This window comes from Anopheles coustani, chromosome 2 (assembly GCF_943734705.1).
Source record: "Anopheles coustani chromosome 2, idAnoCousDA_361_x.2, whole genome shotgun sequence".
In the NCBI taxonomy this organism is placed as follows: domain Eukaryota; kingdom Metazoa; phylum Arthropoda; class Insecta; order Diptera; family Culicidae; genus Anopheles; species Anopheles coustani.
Window position 1 is genome coordinate 50,772,592 of NC_071289.1, and position 17,979 is coordinate 50,790,570.

A 17,979-nucleotide genomic window follows, 5' to 3' on the forward strand; every position below is an offset into this window, starting at 1 on the left:
AGGCAGATGTCATCTAAGGCAGCTCGAGGATTTACTTGATGTGTAAAACCACTCCTCAGTTTTGCCCATGCCTAAGCGAATGGCTTGCCCGCGTTCTTGAACAGTTCGTAGCTGGTTCCAGAGCCGTCAGTTCGGAGCCGTTTCCGAAGTCGTTAGTTCGGAGCCTGCTTGCCAAAAACTTCCCAAATTACAGGCTGCGTAGTAAGAATAACTACCACGTTAATTTTTCCTATTGCTCCCGATGGCGTGCACGGCTAAATTTTGCACGGACTGATACGAATATACAGCTAATTGTGGATGCACTGCAACTTTGACATCATCAGGAGAGAGAGCTAGTGTTGGTAGAAGATAAAGAATCAGTAAACCGAAATGAAGTGCACTGAGACAAATTTAACCATACCTGTGAGGGAAGATGGAAGATCCAGAAATCGGTAGGCGGCTTAGCGCCCACGGATGCAGAAGTGGCAAAAACATGACGTGCAGCGTTCTCCCGGGAGCTCGTGGACTTCACGCAGGTGCTGTTGTAGCTCGCACGGCCTGGCGGTTGTGAATGCACAGAGCCGGCAAATGCAGGCGATGGAGGAGCACACTTTGAGATGACGATCCAGGCACCCCATATCGAGTGACCGGTGGCACCCCGGACAGAACACGCGGGTGTGCACGATTCGCGTGTGGGTGTAAGTAGCCTATGCACCCTTCCGATCTTCTCCTGGTACGTTGTGGCGCTCAAGGCATCTGCCCACACTGGTTCCGAATACCGTAACGCTGGGTCCTGCGGTGTTTGGCATGATGCGCGAGATAGCTGCTGCAGTCCGCGTTGCACTGTCACAGGCATACTCGACGTTAATCTTCGTCCAGCATCACTCCCAGGTACTTCAGCTGCCGCTGAGCGATGATCTGGGAATCACCCATCCAGATGGACGAAAACTGCCTCTGCTTGTGGCTGCTCAGCAGTAGAAGCTCGGTTTTGTGGTGAGCAATCCTGAGCCTATGCTGCCTCATCCACGACTCTATCCTACTACAGGCCTCGGCCGCAAGGATCTCCACTTCGGCTGCGTCCTCCCCAAGCACAGTAAAGGCGATGTCATCGGCGAAGCCGATGAGTTCTGTGCGTTTAGGGAGGTCGAGTTCCAGCAGCCCGTCGTACATAATGTTCCAGAGGGTAGACCCCAGAATGGAACCCTGTGGAACACCTGCAGTTATGGCCATGGACTCCTGGCTCCGCTCTGTGTCGTAGACTAGTTGCCGCTGGCTGAGGTTGCTAGCCAGGATCCTGCACAAATACTCGGGTACGATGTGCCTGCGCAGAGCAAAGCCAATCGCATCGCAGCTGGCACTGTTGAAGCCGTTCTTGACTTCGATGGTACCAATTCCGCTGCAACAATCTCCAGTCCTCTTCTTCTCGTAGGCTGCTCTCGCCTTCTCCACTACCGCAAGGATTGCGTGCACCGTGGATCTCCTCTTGCGGAAGCCGAACTGCCGATCGGAGAACCCACTTGGACCCTCAGTGAAAATGCAAAATGATCCTCTCCAGCAGCTTACTGGTTGTGCCAAGCAGCCCCAGAGGTCTGAATGAGAGAGGGCCGCCCACACCTTTCCATGGCTTCGGCAGAGGACTAACTTCTGCCTCTTCCAACTCTCCCGTTTCCAGAAGCCGCTGAAATGACTCTCTGCACACTTCCGGGTACGCCTGAACTGCAGTCTTTAGCGCCACATTCGGGATCTTGTCCGGTCCCGGAGCTTTGTCTAGCTTCAGCAGCCTGACCGCGTCCAGCATCTCCTCATTGGTCACGGGCTCTACCTCCCTGTGATGATTTCATTTATTGACTGCTCGATCACGACTGACCAAACCTAAAACTAATGCTTGGTTTACACGAAGCGCAAAGCAACCTTTGCAAACGGCAAAATGCTGTGAGTTAGCGGTAAAATGCTGTCAGATGGGCAGTCAACTGTCAAAGTAAGAAAAAATCTGTGACCGAACAGGTCGGCGAGTGAAAAATAGATTTGCTAAAATTTGCGCACCAGGTATAGAGTGCCGGAGGATGGAAAATAGTTGTTTTTGATGATGTACAGTGGTTGTTGATAAGATTTCGGTGTACACAATACCTCTGTGCTGTTTTTTACAATTAAACGATCAAATCAACACTGAACGCGTTTACATCTGCATCGGCTCACGAATGTTAACGTCTACACGACGCGAAGAAAAATGACAGAAAAAAAAAATATTTTCGCTTGTGTGTACAGTGTATTACACATATATATATTATATATTTTCAGAGTTTTGCGCCTCGTGTAAACTAAGCATAATACTTCACTCACTAATCACTAATATTACAACAATAATTATACAGTACTCCCCCTAACAATTGTTGTTACTTACACCCGTTCTGAACGTCTTATGGGTGGTGGTTTCGTCTCGCTTCTGGGTCGGTTGCGAGAGCGTACGACATTTGTAGTTTTGTCTAAACTTTCTTTTTCATACTCCATTGGCTCAATCTTTCCGTCCCTGGATTGGTTTATATGCACCATGCGAACATTTTCTCCTAAAGGGTGTCCAAGAAAGTATAAGCACGATTTAAAAACTAGGTAAAAAATAAAACCTGTTCCAGAAACTGAATTTTTGTTTCATAAACAGTGTTTGGGTTATGTTCTGGACTATTTGTGAAAAAAAAATTAAACAATTTTATCGTATGCTAATGACCGCACTTTTGATCTGTCGCCTCCGATATGACTCAGCACAGACTTGTCGTGAACGATTATCGACACTTTTGAACGGTTTCATAGTTTTTTTGAAAACTGTCGATGTTTTCCGCAGCTTTAACATGTTTTCTCAAGTACGCCTTCGTTAGCGCCCAAAATATCTCAATTAGTCTGGTCCTGGTCGACTCATCGTCGAGCTGATGAATGAGGATTTGACGCACAGCAGCTTGTCGTACAGCTTCCGGGTCCGATATTTAACGCATGCAGCCTGATTTGCTCTCCGTTTCGATTTCTTTTGGAGTTTGTACGATTTTAAGTTCAATCTTGCCTTGTCACATTGGACGTTACTTTTTGATGTACCCATTTGTTGAGCCACACCGCGAATGGAACTTTCCTATTTTTGCTTGAATGCTTTTGCTCTTTCCCGGTTCAACTGTTGGTCGATAGGAAGGGGTTTTTGACCACTTTTCGGCGTATCCTCGAACCTGGACTCCTACCGAAACTTTTGGATGGCGGTTCGTACGGTTCCGATACTCACATCTACCGTTTTCGCCAATTTCCTTACCGACATGTTAGGAGTCGAACACCATTTGTGCAGAACGCTTTTTGAGCTTTTTGACGGAAATGCCTCGCATTTTAACAGAAACGGTTGAAAAAATAGTTTCGATGCATTATCTAGTAGGTTTGAATGTAAACAATCAAACATCTAAAGAATCAACTGTTTGGCGTAATCCGTTTTCCAGAAACATAATTTAGAAATCGTGCTTATACTTTCGGGGACACCCTTTATGTCAATCAAATACCTTAACGGACTTAGTTTTTTAATTACTGTAACGGGTGTTTGAATAATAACCCTACGTTGTGTTCTTTTTTGTTTAACGTGACCTAATTTTATTTTAACATATATTACTTAACTTAACGTGAAGCGACGAACGTCCGACCGACGCGGGAGTTGACGAAGAAGAGAGATTACAAAAAGATGGTTTCCCGCGTCGGCGTCTCTATCACACACACGCACATACATGTATCGACGATGGACAACTGAGCTACTGATAGAGCGATACGACAACTCGCTCTTATCAGCTAAGCTCTTAAACCTAACACATAAACGCATCCCCTGCCACGATCCACATTTGTCACAACATACTCCCGGCCTTGATCCCTATCAATAAATAAACAAACCGGTGTGTTCTACCTAACTTGCTCAAAGTGAAATTTGGTTTTGTGCGTTTATGCTGTGACTAACTGTGCGTTCGTTTTGCGTGTGCTTCCTAATCTGCGTTCGGCAGGATGCATATTTTCGTGATCGGCCGCTTGATCACTCCTTTTGCGGTTCTTAACGTAACTACACGTACGAGCCCATCCTTGCCCGGACAAACGTCGATAATGCGCGCAAGCGGCCAGCGTGTTGTGGGTAGTAGCTCGTCCACAAGGATGACCATCCGACCGGGTATGCATTCATCGTTCTTGTCTATCGATCTTGCCTCACGTAGCATCTCTTGCAGGTACTCCTTCCTCCAGTGGGTCCAAAACTTCTGCACGATCAACTGGAGTTTCTGCAGATGCCCCAACGGAGTGCACTTCAGTTGCTGATCGGTTGGATCAGGAATGGACGTGAGCTTTGCCCCTATTAAAATGAGAAGGTGTTAGTGCTGCCAAGTCATTGGGGTCATCCGACATCGGAAGCAATGGACGGGAGTTCATTGCTGCCTCGATCTGATCCAAAACCGTTATGTATCCTTCATACGATAACCTCGTGCTTCCAAGCTGCCTGAACAGATGACGTTTCGCGGTCTTGACGGCAGCCTCCCACAAACCTCCAAAGTGCGGTGCTCGTGGTGGAATCATATGCCAAGTGATTCCTTGCTCAGCACAAGCTGTCGAGATGTGGCTTTGCTCCTGCTCACTTTCAAAACGCTCGAATAGCTCCAGCAGCTCGTTCTTAGCACCCTCAAAATTCTTTCCGTTATCAGAGTGTAAGTGTTCCGGAACTCCTCTTCTGCACGTAAACCGGCGCAAAGCGGCGATGAATCCTTGCGTCGTTAGATCACCAACCAGCTCAAGGTGCACTGCCTTGGTTGCAAAACAGACGAAAACGCATATGTATGCCTTAAGAGCGGCCGCTCGCCGGTGCGCAGGTTTCAAATAGATTGGTCCGGCGTAGTCAATACCCGTTACCGCAAATGGACGACCAGGCGTAACTCTGCAGGCTGGCAATTGACCCATCTGCTGTTGAGCGGGAACCGGCTGCGAACGCGCACAGCGAAAGCAGCGCCTAACGACGGACTTTACGAGCATCCGTCCTTGCAACGGCCAGTACCGTTCTCTGATGCTGGATAGCAACAATCGTCCCCCACCATGAAGCAGAATTTGATGCTGATGCTCAGCCAGCAGTCTGGGGAACGGATGATCCTTGGGAAGCAGCGCTGGATGCTTTGATTGGAACGGAAGATTAGCAAAATTCAGTCGGCCACCCACGCGCAAAATTCCCTTCTCGTCGAGAAACGGGGTGAGTCTCCTCAACGCAGATTGCTTTTTCAGTTGCTTCCCCTTTTTTAGCTCGTTGATCTCCGCTGCGAATCCATCCTGCTGCGCCACCCGAATCAAACAATCATCAGCCTCAGCCAGCTCCTCAGCCGTAAGCACTTCAGGCAGTATGTCACTGCTATCAACCACGGTGATGTTTCCCCTCAAACGGTTGCGAGTTTTCCGTATAAATCGCAGACAATACGCCACTCTACTGATCAACCTCCTGTACTCGGACCAGCGCAAAAATATTTCGTTACAGTTGGCAGGTTCAAGTATCGTAAGAACGGTTGTGTTGCTCTCCAGTATATCATTTTCAATTATTTCAGCGGGTTTCGATATCGGCCAACTGCTGCGAGGAAGCGAGAGCCATGCCGGTCCCTCCCTCCATACTCTACTGTCCAAAAACTCCTTGACCGATAATCCTCGCGATACGATATCCGCCGGATTCTCCACACCAGCAATATGGTTCCAGACATGCCCATCAGTGAAATGTTGAATTTCGGACACCCGATTTGCGACATAAGTTTTCCATGCACTTGGAGTCGCCCTGATCCAGTGCAAACAAATGGATGAGTCCGACCAGAAAAATGATGCATCAACCTGGATGTCGATGGCTTTCTTTACACGGTGGTGCAGATGGGATGCAAGAACGCAAGCATTGAGTTCCAGGCGAGCCACGGATACCCGTTTAACTGGTGCCACTTTGCTTTTGGCCGATATTAAAGCAATTTGCACCTTCCCGGTGGCATCTTCACATCGGATGTAAGAACAGGCTCCGAAAGCAGCAATTGAAGCATCGGCAAAGGTGTGAACTTCGATATTCGTTGCCAACGGAAGGAAAGTGCAACGAGGTACTGCATAATGCTCAAGAGCCGGTAGCTCGGCCCAAAAACTCATCCATTTTTTGAGTATACCTTCCGGTAGTGGAACGTCCCATCCGCATGCTGACATCCACATCTCTTGCATGATAATTTTTGCACAAACTATCACCGGAGCGAGCATGCCCAGCGGATCGAATAATCTTGCGATATTAGACATCGCCATTCGCTTTGTAGACACCTCCTCATCGCTAGGTGCTTGGATAGGGCAATCAAAATGCAACGTGTCACTCTCCGGCTTCCATGACACTCCAAGTGCCTTCACAGTTTCATGCGAATCGAACTGCAGAGCCGATTTAGTTCCGAGTTGATCCTCCGCGAGCCCGCTCAATACTTCCAGCCGATTCGACGTCCACTTGCGCAAATCAAATCCACCCTTGGACAAAAGATCACTTAGCTCTGAGCGTAGCTTTGCTGCCTCCTCGATGGATTGTGCACCTCCAATAAAATCGTCGACGTAGAAGTTTCTTCGCAATGCATGATCTGCTAACGGATATGCACTGCCTTCATCATCTGCAAGTTGTTGTAACGTGCGAGTTGCGAGAAACGAAGATGGTGCAAGACCATAAGTGACCGTACATAACTCATACACCTGAACAGGATCCTGTGGCGAGAATCGAAAGAAGATCCGTACGAGTGGGCTATCTTCAGGATGTAGCTTCACCTGCCGATACATCTTCTCAATGTCTCCAACCAATGCCACTTCGTACGTACGGAATCTTAGCAGCAAATCCAACAGATCATCCTGCACCACAGGTCCTTTGCACAATGATTCATTCAAGGAGTATCCCGATGATGTTTTTGATGAACCGTCAAAGACAACGCGCAACTTTGTGGTTGTACTGGACTCCTTGAACACGGGATGATGTGGCAAGTAATATGCCGATGCTGGTTCCTTTTCACTATCACTAACCAGCCTCATGTGCCCGAGCTGAAGATATTCTTGCATGAATTTGTGATAATCAGCCTTCAGCGCACAGTTTTTCTCCAACCTTCTCTCCAGCAGTTCGAAGCGTCGTAGAGCGCTTTCCCGAGAACTGCCAAGCCTTGATTCGAAGTCAGGATGACGCGGTAGACGAACTATATAGCGACCGGCTTCATCCCTATCCGTTGTTGCTGCATACAACTGCTCGCAACGCCTTTCCTCCGGAGAATAGCCATCCTTCATCTGCAGCTGCTCTGCTTTCCAAAAACGCTCGATGCTCTCCTCCAGTGAAAGGACTGATGCACATACGGTGATGGTGGACGTAGTTTCCACGCTTGATGCTTCCACCGGACCTTTACCGGCAACCATCCATCCAAATACGCTCTCTACCAGATGAGGAAGATCGGGTCCCAAACGAATACGTGCTGCTCCCGGGAAGAATGAGAAATAGTGCTCGATGCCGATTACTAAGTCAATTGGTTGCGGCTTGTTGAATTCAGGATCGGCCAGTAGTATATGCTGCGGAATTTTCCAACCTTCCGTCGACACAAACTGAGTGGGCAGCTCCGCTGGAAACTTGGCTATTACAAGGAAGTTCATGCTGCGTTGGAAATCACTTCGATTCGAGCAGACTTTAACATTCAAACATTCTTTTATCGTTTCAGAAGCCTTGCTCACGCCTTGAATGCTTACGTTTGTTTTGGAGCCTTTGATACGCAATATGTTTGCCAGCCGTTGGCTAATGAGATTGGGCTGTGAACCACTGTCAATTAGCGCTCTTGCAGAATGCTCCATGCCAAAATTGTCGATTACTTTCACTATTGCGGTAAGCAAGAACACCTGATGCCGCTTTCCTGCTTCTGCGACCGCGCTACTCACTGCTATGCTGCTCGATGGGCCAGGCGGACTACTTGTCGCCTCTATATGCAGCAGCGTATGATGTCTTCTTTTGCAACGTCTGCACGTATGCTTGCTCATGCAACCACTTTGGACATGCCCCATCCGCAAACAGTTGTAACATAACTTCTTTTCGCTGACAAATTGACGTCGGTCAATTGGCGAAAGATTTATGAACACTGCACTCTCGTTAAGCGGATGATTTTTTGAACACCGTGGACATCTTTTAGCGGCCTCCATGACCGATGGATATGAAGCCAGATGCGCTGTTCCTGCTTTTGCTTTGGGCTTTTCTTCGGCTGAGTGGTTCATAGAAATTGATTCTAAAATACGCATACGTCGCTGTAGGAACTCAATCAAATTGCCGTATTTGTGGTCCTCTACCTTCGAAGCATAATCTTCCCATAGCTTCAAAGTGTCATCGGGTAGCTTGGTGCACAGCAAATACTCCAAAATGGTGCTCCATTCGTTAGTGGCTTCACCAAGCTGATGCACAATTTTGCGATGGCGATCGAATTCATCTACAAGCTTATGAAGAGACGCCGTTCCTTCTATGCGTACTTGCTTCATTTCGAACATAGCCTGCAGATGGCGTTTTTTCAACAGATATTCGTTCGAATATCGTTCCTTGATGGCTAACCACGCCATATCATAATTTGTTGCAGCCAGTGGTATCGACTCTATCAGCTTAGCGGCTTCACCCTTTAGAGACGCACGCAAATAGTGAAATTTTTGTATGTCGGGGAGCTCCTTGTTTTCGTGAATTAACGCCACATAGGTGTCACGAAACGCTAACCACTCCATTTCTTCTCCGTGGAACTCCGGCAGCTGAATAGTAGGCAGCCGTATATTAGTTAGTGCTGTGCCATTTCGTTGTTCAGCAGCGTGTTTCTTTTGCAGCACACCGAGCGTCGCTTGCACTACAAAAATCCGTTCTTGAAACTCGCGATTTTTCTTCCTTTCTGCTAACTCGCTAACTTCATCCTCTGCCAAGTCGATGAGCTTCTGCTGCACGCGATCATACTCCTTTGCCGTTTCTAATAAGCGGCTGATCCGTAGCTCGAGTTGGATTCCATCCCTTTGATCACTAAAATTATCGCAAAATATTTCTGCCGTTTCGATCTGCTCCTCCAGCGTCGTTCTCCTCGACAAAAGTCCTGGCCGATTTGCCATTTTACCCTGAACACGAAAAGACGCGCGAAACGTTGAACGATAAACGATTGACGAACAAACTACGATGGCCAATTGCGATGGCGTCTTTGATAACTTTTCCCGGGCTCCTTCTTGTCAGCGTCGGCGGATTCGGACACGAATTACGAACACGGATATTCTCACAAATAAGACGGGACGGAAAGGTCACTGGCGTTGCAAATGTTCACGAACGGTTCAACCTTGCGTGGTTGAACGCTTAACGCGGCAGCTAATTTTCCGTGCTGAATATCCTTTTGGCCCTTTTGGACGCGGGAAACGATAGAAATCCGAAAACCGTTTCTTCACACAAATAACAGTTAAAATCCTGGTCACGGCACCAATTTTATGTTTGAATAATAACCCTACGTTGTGTTCTTTTTTGTTTAACGTGACCTAATTTTATTTTAACATATATTACTTAACTTAACGTGAAGCGACGAACGTCCGACCGACGCGGGAGTTGACGAAGAAGAGAGATTACAAAAAGATGGTTTCCCGCGTCGGCGTCTCTATCACACACACGCACATACATGTATCGACGATGGACAACTGAGCTACTGATAGAGCGATACGACAACTCGCTCTTATCAGCTAAGCTCTTAAACCTAACACATAAACGCATCCCCTGCCACGATCCACATTTGTCACAACAACGGGTATCCAGCGCATTATTTCTTCAAAATAATTTTGATACCAAACGTTTTCTCCCCTGTTTAAATTCCCTACTAAGGGATTTCTGGAATATTGGCTCCTTATCTGTACTCTGGATTGGTACTCGATGCAACAGTTTTTCTTTTGTTTTAAATGGACTAACCGCTCGTAAAGCAGTATGAGGTGTACAATTAAAGATGAACGAGGACGTGCAACAGAAACCGATTGATTTTTCTTGTTAAACTTAACGACCGAACCTTTTTATTCAACATATATTTCTTTATGCGGCCTTTACAGTTCTCACTGCGCGTTCGGTCAGACCATTCGATTGCGGATGATACGGCGGTGTCTTAGCAACTTGTTTTTCTCTTGGGCCTTTAAAAAACTTACAAAGGACTCTGAAGCAAATGGTAGTTCATTATCCGTAACGATTTCCGTAAGTCCCATCAAAACACTAACAAGTAGCAGGTTTCATCTGACAAGTTGCGTCATCATTATAGAAATGGCAACAACGCATCATTGATGGCATGGCAACATTATCGTTCTACAAAGCTACATTCAATATCTAACATGTTTTGACGAGAATGACAAAGGACCAAAATCAAGGTTTGAGAGCTGTCAAATCGACCGCGAAGATAGAATTGTGGCCTTTATATACGCATCGAATTCTCTCTCTCGGATCTGATTGATTTCGCTAATGAGCTCCGAAAATATAGAATTTTGCAAAGGTGAATTTTTTTATGTTTCGGCTTCGCTTGAAGTGACGTTCTCTTGGCTATAAAATCGATTGATTTTTGAAATAACTGACTCTTTGAGCGTTCTGTATACTATTTCATCGCTTTTGAATGGGCTGTTTTTAATTTTAGGGTCTAAAAACATTGCTGCTTTGATTGCCTTTTTGTTGTTTGATCCTCTGAATCTCTCCTCTAGACCTTCAATCAGACCGTCAACCAACTTGTTTGAACATTCGTTATTGTTGTCGTAATAATTTTTATTGTTGCTTCATTGAAAGGGCTGAGAATCTTGATAGCTTGGTCGATCGCACTCCAATGTTGTGTTTGTAAATTATTATCAATTTTAAAATAATCTATGCATGCTCCTATATCTACTTTGTTTTTAAAAAATCGTGTAAGCATATCATATGTTGAAAACGCCAGGCAATGATCCTGCACGGTTTTCACGGAAGCCCGGAGTCGCAACTCCGACGAGGAAGCAAAGGGGTGAGACTAAGTTGGGACACCAGTCGATTGTAGCTAAAAAATTCCGGTTTTATTGAATAGAATGCGGAGCATATTGAACAAGGATATGCTCCGCTAGCGCTACTTAAATCTACCCTACTTACACAATTTTCCCTACTAAATACAGCTACCCTTGTAGCTACGGAATACGGAAGCAGCAGAGCCTGTGTGCGGAAGAAACACGCGGAGGGAAATACTATCTTACGGAAGTAAACTTAAGCCGAACTTACATACTAATGCGTGCGTGGGCGTGGCCACGCGCGCATCCTATCCTAATTGCCCTACCTATCTTCCTACCTGTCCTAGCTTCTTTGTGTTGCGCATTGCCCTAGTCCCTATCTATCCTACTCTATCTTATTGGCGCGGCCCTAATCCCTATCTATCCTATTCTATGCTTCCTTATCATTATAATCTATATCAACCTTATCCTAGCGACCTATATTTATCTTAGCCTAATAAAGCTTCCTGCGCAAGCTCCGCTAAGTTTACGTAGGAGCTTTCCGTCGGCCACATATGTTGAATTCCATCGAGTTGGATTGTCTTGCTTCAGTTTTAAAATGTCCAATTGAAATTTTTTTGAACTTGAAGTGCATTACTATTACCTTAACATCTTCCACTACTAATTTTAAACTTTTTTGAATATCATTTTGTACGACCAGGTTAAGGGAATGTGCAAAGCAAGAGAAGTGAGGAATTTTCAATAAAGATGAAGCGGATTTCATGTTAGAAGCATTAGCAGTAGTTATTGCTGTTATTTTATGTGAAATTTCAAAATTTAAATTTCCATTATTTTGGATAAATGTTTTGAGCCATACTGCAATATTGTTACCGGTGTGTTGGCCATTAAATTCTCCGCACTGTAGCATAAAGGACGAGAGATGAAAATCTTATGGTGTCTGTATAATGAGCGGTAAGAAACAGTTATCGTTATACCTCACGTAACCGCGTGACTACATTAGGCGTACCATACCAAAAAACTGGTGCGGCCCAGGTGGTAAAATCCGTTTTTTCTCTCTTTCTAGCGCACCATCGGCTCTGGTACGCTGTCACTCGACCGTACCAAGTTTTTGGTATGGTACGCCTAATGTGGTCACGCGGTAACATTTTGACAGCCAAGATGGCGGCTCAGCGCCGCATTTGAGCGATTGCGACGGTGAATTAAACTTCACCACTTTGGTGAAAGTGGTGAATGAAGGTGAATATAAAAATGAATATTGTCAACAGTTCCTTACGTCAAAAAAGGAACGTGTGAAAAAAAAAGTTGTTGTTTGTCGTGTTTGCTGCTGTGTTTTGTCGTGTTCTCTTCTGTGTCTCCCCCGGCCCTTGATTTATTGATAATCTGTGAAGGTAAGAGAAGAGAAGGAAATGTGTTAGATAGATACTTACGTGAACTGTGCCTCGAGCCGACGGTGTGTGAATTATTGCTGCTATGCGTCAGGCTGACTTGACTACGCTGCAATTTGAGCGCAATAAAGTGATACTAAACTACATTGCTTTGTTTTAGGAATGGATCATAATTACTCAAATTCATCACGGATACCAGCTCCTGTACGCCAGTCACCGTCATCCGTTCCAGTTTCCCAACAAAATAGATTGTCCCTTCGACAGTTACCTGTTCCGTTGAACTTCCGTTCAATTAACTCAATTACCTTCTTTACCCTATCGACCGATTTCTGTTTCTAATATTCCCACTACTCAACGACTAACTACTAATCCTGTTTCGAAATCCTCTTCTCTTCCTTCCTTGTCATATCCACCTTCTATTTCCATTCCTACTCCTACTCCTGTTAATTCCTCAGTTGAATCAAACTCTACAAGCTCCCATGAGGAACGTATGGAGAAGTTTATGTACGTTCTAACAAAAGCAACTAAAAATGTCCAAGGAACTGTAAACCATATTTTCGAAGCTGTATGCGAAAGGGAGGGATACTCCAGATTCCAGGATCAGGATGATTCCAGATACTAAACGTTTAATATACTGGTGCCTATTTTCGAATGGATAGGAAGAAATGGATGGAAGAGGGCCGAATCTATCTACACCACTTTCTATGTGCAGCAGATTGTTTTTATGTTCTTTCAACGAGAGTGAATATCAGGTACGCCGGAGATCGGAGTTGACTTTGCACTTTGCCAAGATAATTTATCATGGCGTGCCTGGTAGGCATGATCAACCGACAGATGAAATAAGTCGGATGAAACCCGACGTTTCTCGGAGAGCGCAGTGGCTGTCTGCGTACGCGCGTATAACAATTGTGCACATTGCTTGTCACATGACCTGTTACTAAACTCGATAACATATTTTTTCAAAAGTTGTCCCGCATACCCATGGTGTCTTGGATAGGCGCCTTGCCTGAATCCTCCATCAGTTCGTTGTGTTGCATGTGTCCCAGAAAATACAATGGTGCGTGCAACGCTGACGTATTGACCTACGACAGCACATTTCTGGCAACTGCTATAACCAGCATGTCCTACTAAACCTGTGAAAATATAATGAAAGAACAATTAAATACATGTAAAATGGTCTGCCGATAAGTTTTGTAGCCTACCTGTTATGAATGCTCTGGAGTGAGTGGAGAAGTTGTTCATCTCCGTGACCATGTGACGTAGAGTTTCCTCAACGTTCGTCGGCTTCGGCCTACCACAGAAAATAGTTGTTGTCATCACTGGTACTTTCGGCATATCATGGATATTAAATAATTTAAACCAAAACTCCATACTTGCCTTGTTGCCATGTTGCCATAAGTAAGTGTTGCATTTCTAAAAAAACAAAATAATAATAATTAGTTATTTACATCCTACGATATTTTTTACGTGGGGGTCCGCGACAGCCGAGCGGTAGGTTAGAAAATCGGCCCATGAGCGCCGGGGCTCACCACCTCGACGGCGTGGGTTCGAATCCCAATCGAGACCGGACCTTCCCCTGTACGAGAGGACTGACTATCCACGTACAACAGGGAAACAAGTCTCGTAAGCCCTTACGGGCAGGCATGACCAACAAGGTCGTTAAATGGTGTTTTGTTGGGTATTGTTGATGCTAACTATAATTTTTTATACGTAGACGTTGGCTGCCAGGGAAGAATTTCAGATGGTGGAGTTTTAGCTAATAGCTCAATATTTAACGATTTAGAAAACGATTCTTTAAATATCCCACCACCTGAAATTTTGAGGATTCCATATAGCATTCCTTTGCCTTATATGCTACTAGGCGACAAAGCTTTTTCCTTATCTAAGTATATGTTAACTCCTTTTGCAGGAGTTCCTGGCAGAAATTCTCCAGAAAGGATTTTCAACTTTCGACATAGCAGGGCAAGAAGAACCGTTGAAAACGCATTTGGTATTCTAAGTAGCGTTTTTCGTGTTCTCAGAAAACCTATGTTGTTAGAGCCAAACATTGCTGAAAAGATAGTGCTAGCGGCAGTCTATATGCATAACTATTCCCGGAAAAGAAACTCAAGAGATATTTACATGCCCGCCAGTTCCGTAGATCGTGAGGTTCATGGAGAAATTATTCACGGCTCTTGGCGCTCCGAAGAGCCTACTGCATCTATGCTACCCCTCGTGGGAATTGCGCGTAGATCAGCAACAGATCTACAAAGAGTACGTTCCCATTTGGCTTACGACTTCACGACAAATAATGTTTTAGCTTTTCAATATCAACAACAATAATTGAATAAATTAAAGAATGTAAACGTATTCAAAAATCATTAAATTATGTTGTTATTTGTTACTTTTTTGGCAAGCGCTTTTTATAGAATTACTCTAACTGTAATGTTGTAGAACTAATGGATCAAGAATTGTATGTGTCACAGTGTGTATGTTTTCTGTTTAATTATTTTTCGAATGTAGAACTAGCAGTTTTGTATACACTGACTAGACGAAATAGAACTAGCAGTTTTGTATACGACCAAAGGACTGGGTGCATTTTCACTAAATCGATTAATTTCATGCTAAGAGCCTGATCTTTTATTTCCTTAAACAGAATAAAACAGAATAAAAATAAAATTCACAGTCACATATTTTGGACAGCAACAATACTATACTGTTGTTTGTAACAAACAACTACGGCTCCAGCTCCACCAAAATATGCTTATTCAGGGCTTGCTTGGTTATAATTTAATCTGGCAAGAGCCAACAAATCATACTTACATTCATTTCGCACGGCGTTTGGTTATTTTCCATCTTTTCACTTAACACGATCGTTGCACATAAAACCGTACCCTTTTTGTAAACAAACGGAATATTCCAGATATCTGTCAAAAAGGTTCGCAGCAAAGGTTCGTGCTATCCACCAAAATCGGTGAACCTTTTCTGCTCGAAAAAGGTTCGCGAACTCTGCTCGATTCACTAACACATTCAAAAAAAGGTTCGCCGAGCGTCCAAATTCGAGCAGGGTTCGTCTCGTGTGACCGTACCTATTGTGATGTTTGAGAGTTTCGACTTCCTAAGCATATTAGCGTAAAGTTTGCCTTTTTGTTTTTTTGATAGCTTCTTCGACCTTGGTTCGTTCGTCCAGTAGGGGTCGCTCTCCGAAGGGAGGAGATCTTTAACCGGCCTACCGATTAGGAGTGCTAAAGGAACTTTCCCAGTTATAGAATTAGGTGTAATAATATATGCGTATTTGTATTCTTTGAAAGCTTTTCTTCAATCATTCTTTAGTACTTTTGCTATACGGAGGGTTCTTATCAATCCCTGATTTGCTCTTTCGACGAGGCCGTTCATCTACGGTCAATATGGTATGGAGTGTATCAAGCAGATGTTTTTTTTACACAGTAAGCCTTGAATTTTTCACTGGCAAATGGTAGGACCATCAATTGGAAACTTTCTTCAGCCCAAACTATGACCAAAGCTTCACTCTGGGTTTGCGGATAGACGCGCTTCTTTTTGTTCAACGCCGAATGATTCAACATCAACTCTTATAAAACGTCGTAGTGGGTCTGATAAAGTTGACAAGTTGGGTATGAAATGTCCGACATAATTTATCAAACCCAAGATGCTGCGAACTTCTTCTTTGGTGGGTGGTATTTTGAAGTAATTGATGGTTTCAATAGTTGTGTTCTATGGGATTATTCTATCGGCACTCACATTATATCCCAAAATGTCCGGATGATTTACCTTGACCTCACACTTGTCTTTATTGAGCGTGGCATTATTTTCTACTAGGTTTTTTAGGCCAGGTACCTGGCCCGTCAGCAGTCCCTTGCTCACCAACCGCCCTTTGGTAGGTTCCATGCTACCCCCGTTACAGTTTCTAGGTCTTTCTGCAGAAGGTATATTGTGTTGACAATTGCCGAACAGTAAGCGGGTTCAAATACAAATACGAATAACGGGATCAAAAATAACGAAATAACCTAACCCTCTCCCTGTTCGACCAGCGCCTGATCTTGGCATTTATCCCTTTAACTGAAGCCCCCATCGACATAAATGTAAAAGCACTGTAATATCGCAAAATGTTACCAAAAACCAAACGCGTCTATCAAACAGCTCGGTTAGTAGGAGGTTTTTCAAAGACAGATACTTGTTCCAAGTTACAGCATATTGTACCAGTTTCTGTGCCACACAGTGCATGTCTTGTGGTTGCGCCACTTTTTATGCTTAGCTTACATGAACCACAAAGCAACCTTTGCAAATGGTAAAGTGTTGTCTATGAGTCAGTGAACGGTCAAAATCTGCACACATTTGTTTTTTGGCCAGAGTGTGAAAAAAAGATTTGCAAAAATTAATTTTTTTTGCGTCTCGTGTAAACTAAGCATGATGCTTGGTCTACACGAAGCGCAAAGCAACCTTTGCAAACGGCAAAATGCTGTGAGTTAACGGTAAAATACTGTCAGATGGGCAGTCAACTTGTTGCAACGCAACAGGCTTTCTTTCCGCCGGCAGGAGAGATTAGACACGTTTTTCTTGAACACTTTTAACTTTATTTGAAAGCGAAGAAGGGTTAAAAAAATCAACGTCCGTTTTTTCCCTCTGCCCGAAACGAAAGACCAGTTTGTCATCTCCGGTGCATCTTTTATCGCTTTCGCATGCGTCACGCGACAACCTCGGCCCTTGACCCTTTAGCCGAGTTTCGGGATCGGGCGTTGCCCCATTCCCGATCAGCTGTGATCGCCGTTGTCCGCCCTCACTCATACGCCTACGCGCCACTGCACCGACTCTATGCGATCTATGGGAGCGATCCCGCAGCGCCCTCTTTATGTCATCATTAGAACTATTTCGATCGGACCGTTGCAATACGCAACACAACTGTTAAAGTCAGCGAAAATCTGTTTTTCGGTCGGCGAGTGAAAAATAGATTTGCAAAAATTTGCAAACCCGGTATAGAGTGCCGTTGGATGGAAAATAGTTGTTTGTGATGATGTACACTGGTTGTTGATAAGATTTCAGTGTACACACTATCTCTGTGATTTTTTTTATAGTTAAACAATTAAATCAACACTGAACGCGCTTTCATTTGGATCGGCTCACGGATAGCAACGTCTACACGAAGCGAAAAAAAGTGACAGAAAAACTGACATTTGCGCCTGTATGCTCAGAATTTTGCGCCTCGTGTAAGCTAAGCATAACACTCCTACTACGCATGATAATCCGTAGATGCGAATTGCGATGCGAATTGCGCATTGTTTCGGCCAATAGTAAGAATCCCCCAAAACAGGATTAAAACAATTCAGAGAAAGCGAGAGCACTGCATTGATTACTCGTTACCTGACCTTATAGAAAAACGAATAATGTCGGTGGACATCCTTCTCTCTCCATGCCATCCGTGCAGCATTCGCTGCATTATGTGGCCACTATTCCCCACATATCAGTTTCTCCTTTCTTTCGTTTGTAATGGAGAATTCCTTGTGTGTGACGATTCGCGAAAGGCGCAGTGTCGACTCGACGTTCGACACACTCTGCCGCTTGTTATCCCGCACCTTCTGTGTTTCGCGGAAGGAACGACGCCCCAAATGTTGCCTTGTTCGTTTCGCGGAAG

General features: G+C 44.7%; 2 protein-coding genes across 2 annotated transcripts in view; both read right to left on the minus strand.

The window, feature by feature from the left end:
• Positions 1-17,979, minus strand: part of LOC131265906 (protein twisted gastrulation-like) — a 206,522-nt gene that overhangs the window by 10,670 nt on the left and 177,873 nt on the right. The window lies entirely within an intron of this gene.
• On the minus strand, positions 3,972-16,238 carry LOC131264565 (uncharacterized). Its single transcript, XM_058266846.1, has 3 exons — positions 16,122-16,238; positions 4,518-9,108; positions 3,972-4,327 (listed from the first exon to the last, which is right to left on the minus strand). Exons 1-3 carry the CDS (start codon positions 16,236-16,238, stop codon positions 3,972-3,974), a joined length of 5,064 nt encoding a protein of 1,687 aa, XP_058122829.1.

Excerpts from the sequence above, each read along its gene's own strand:
- LOC131264565 (XM_058266846.1), bottom strand. The coding sequence starts at position 16,238 with ATGGAACCTACCAAAGGGCGGTTGGTGAGCAAGGGACTGCTGACGGGC. Across the intron at positions 9,109-16,121 it reads AAGACAAGTGTGAGGTCAAG|GGTAAAATGGCAAATCGGCC; the intron begins GTAAATCATCCG and ends TTTCGTGTTCAG. Across the intron at positions 4,328-4,517 it reads ACGAGCACCGCACTTTGGAG|GGGCAAAGCTCACGTCCATT; the intron begins GTTTGTGGGAGG and ends TCATTTTAATAG.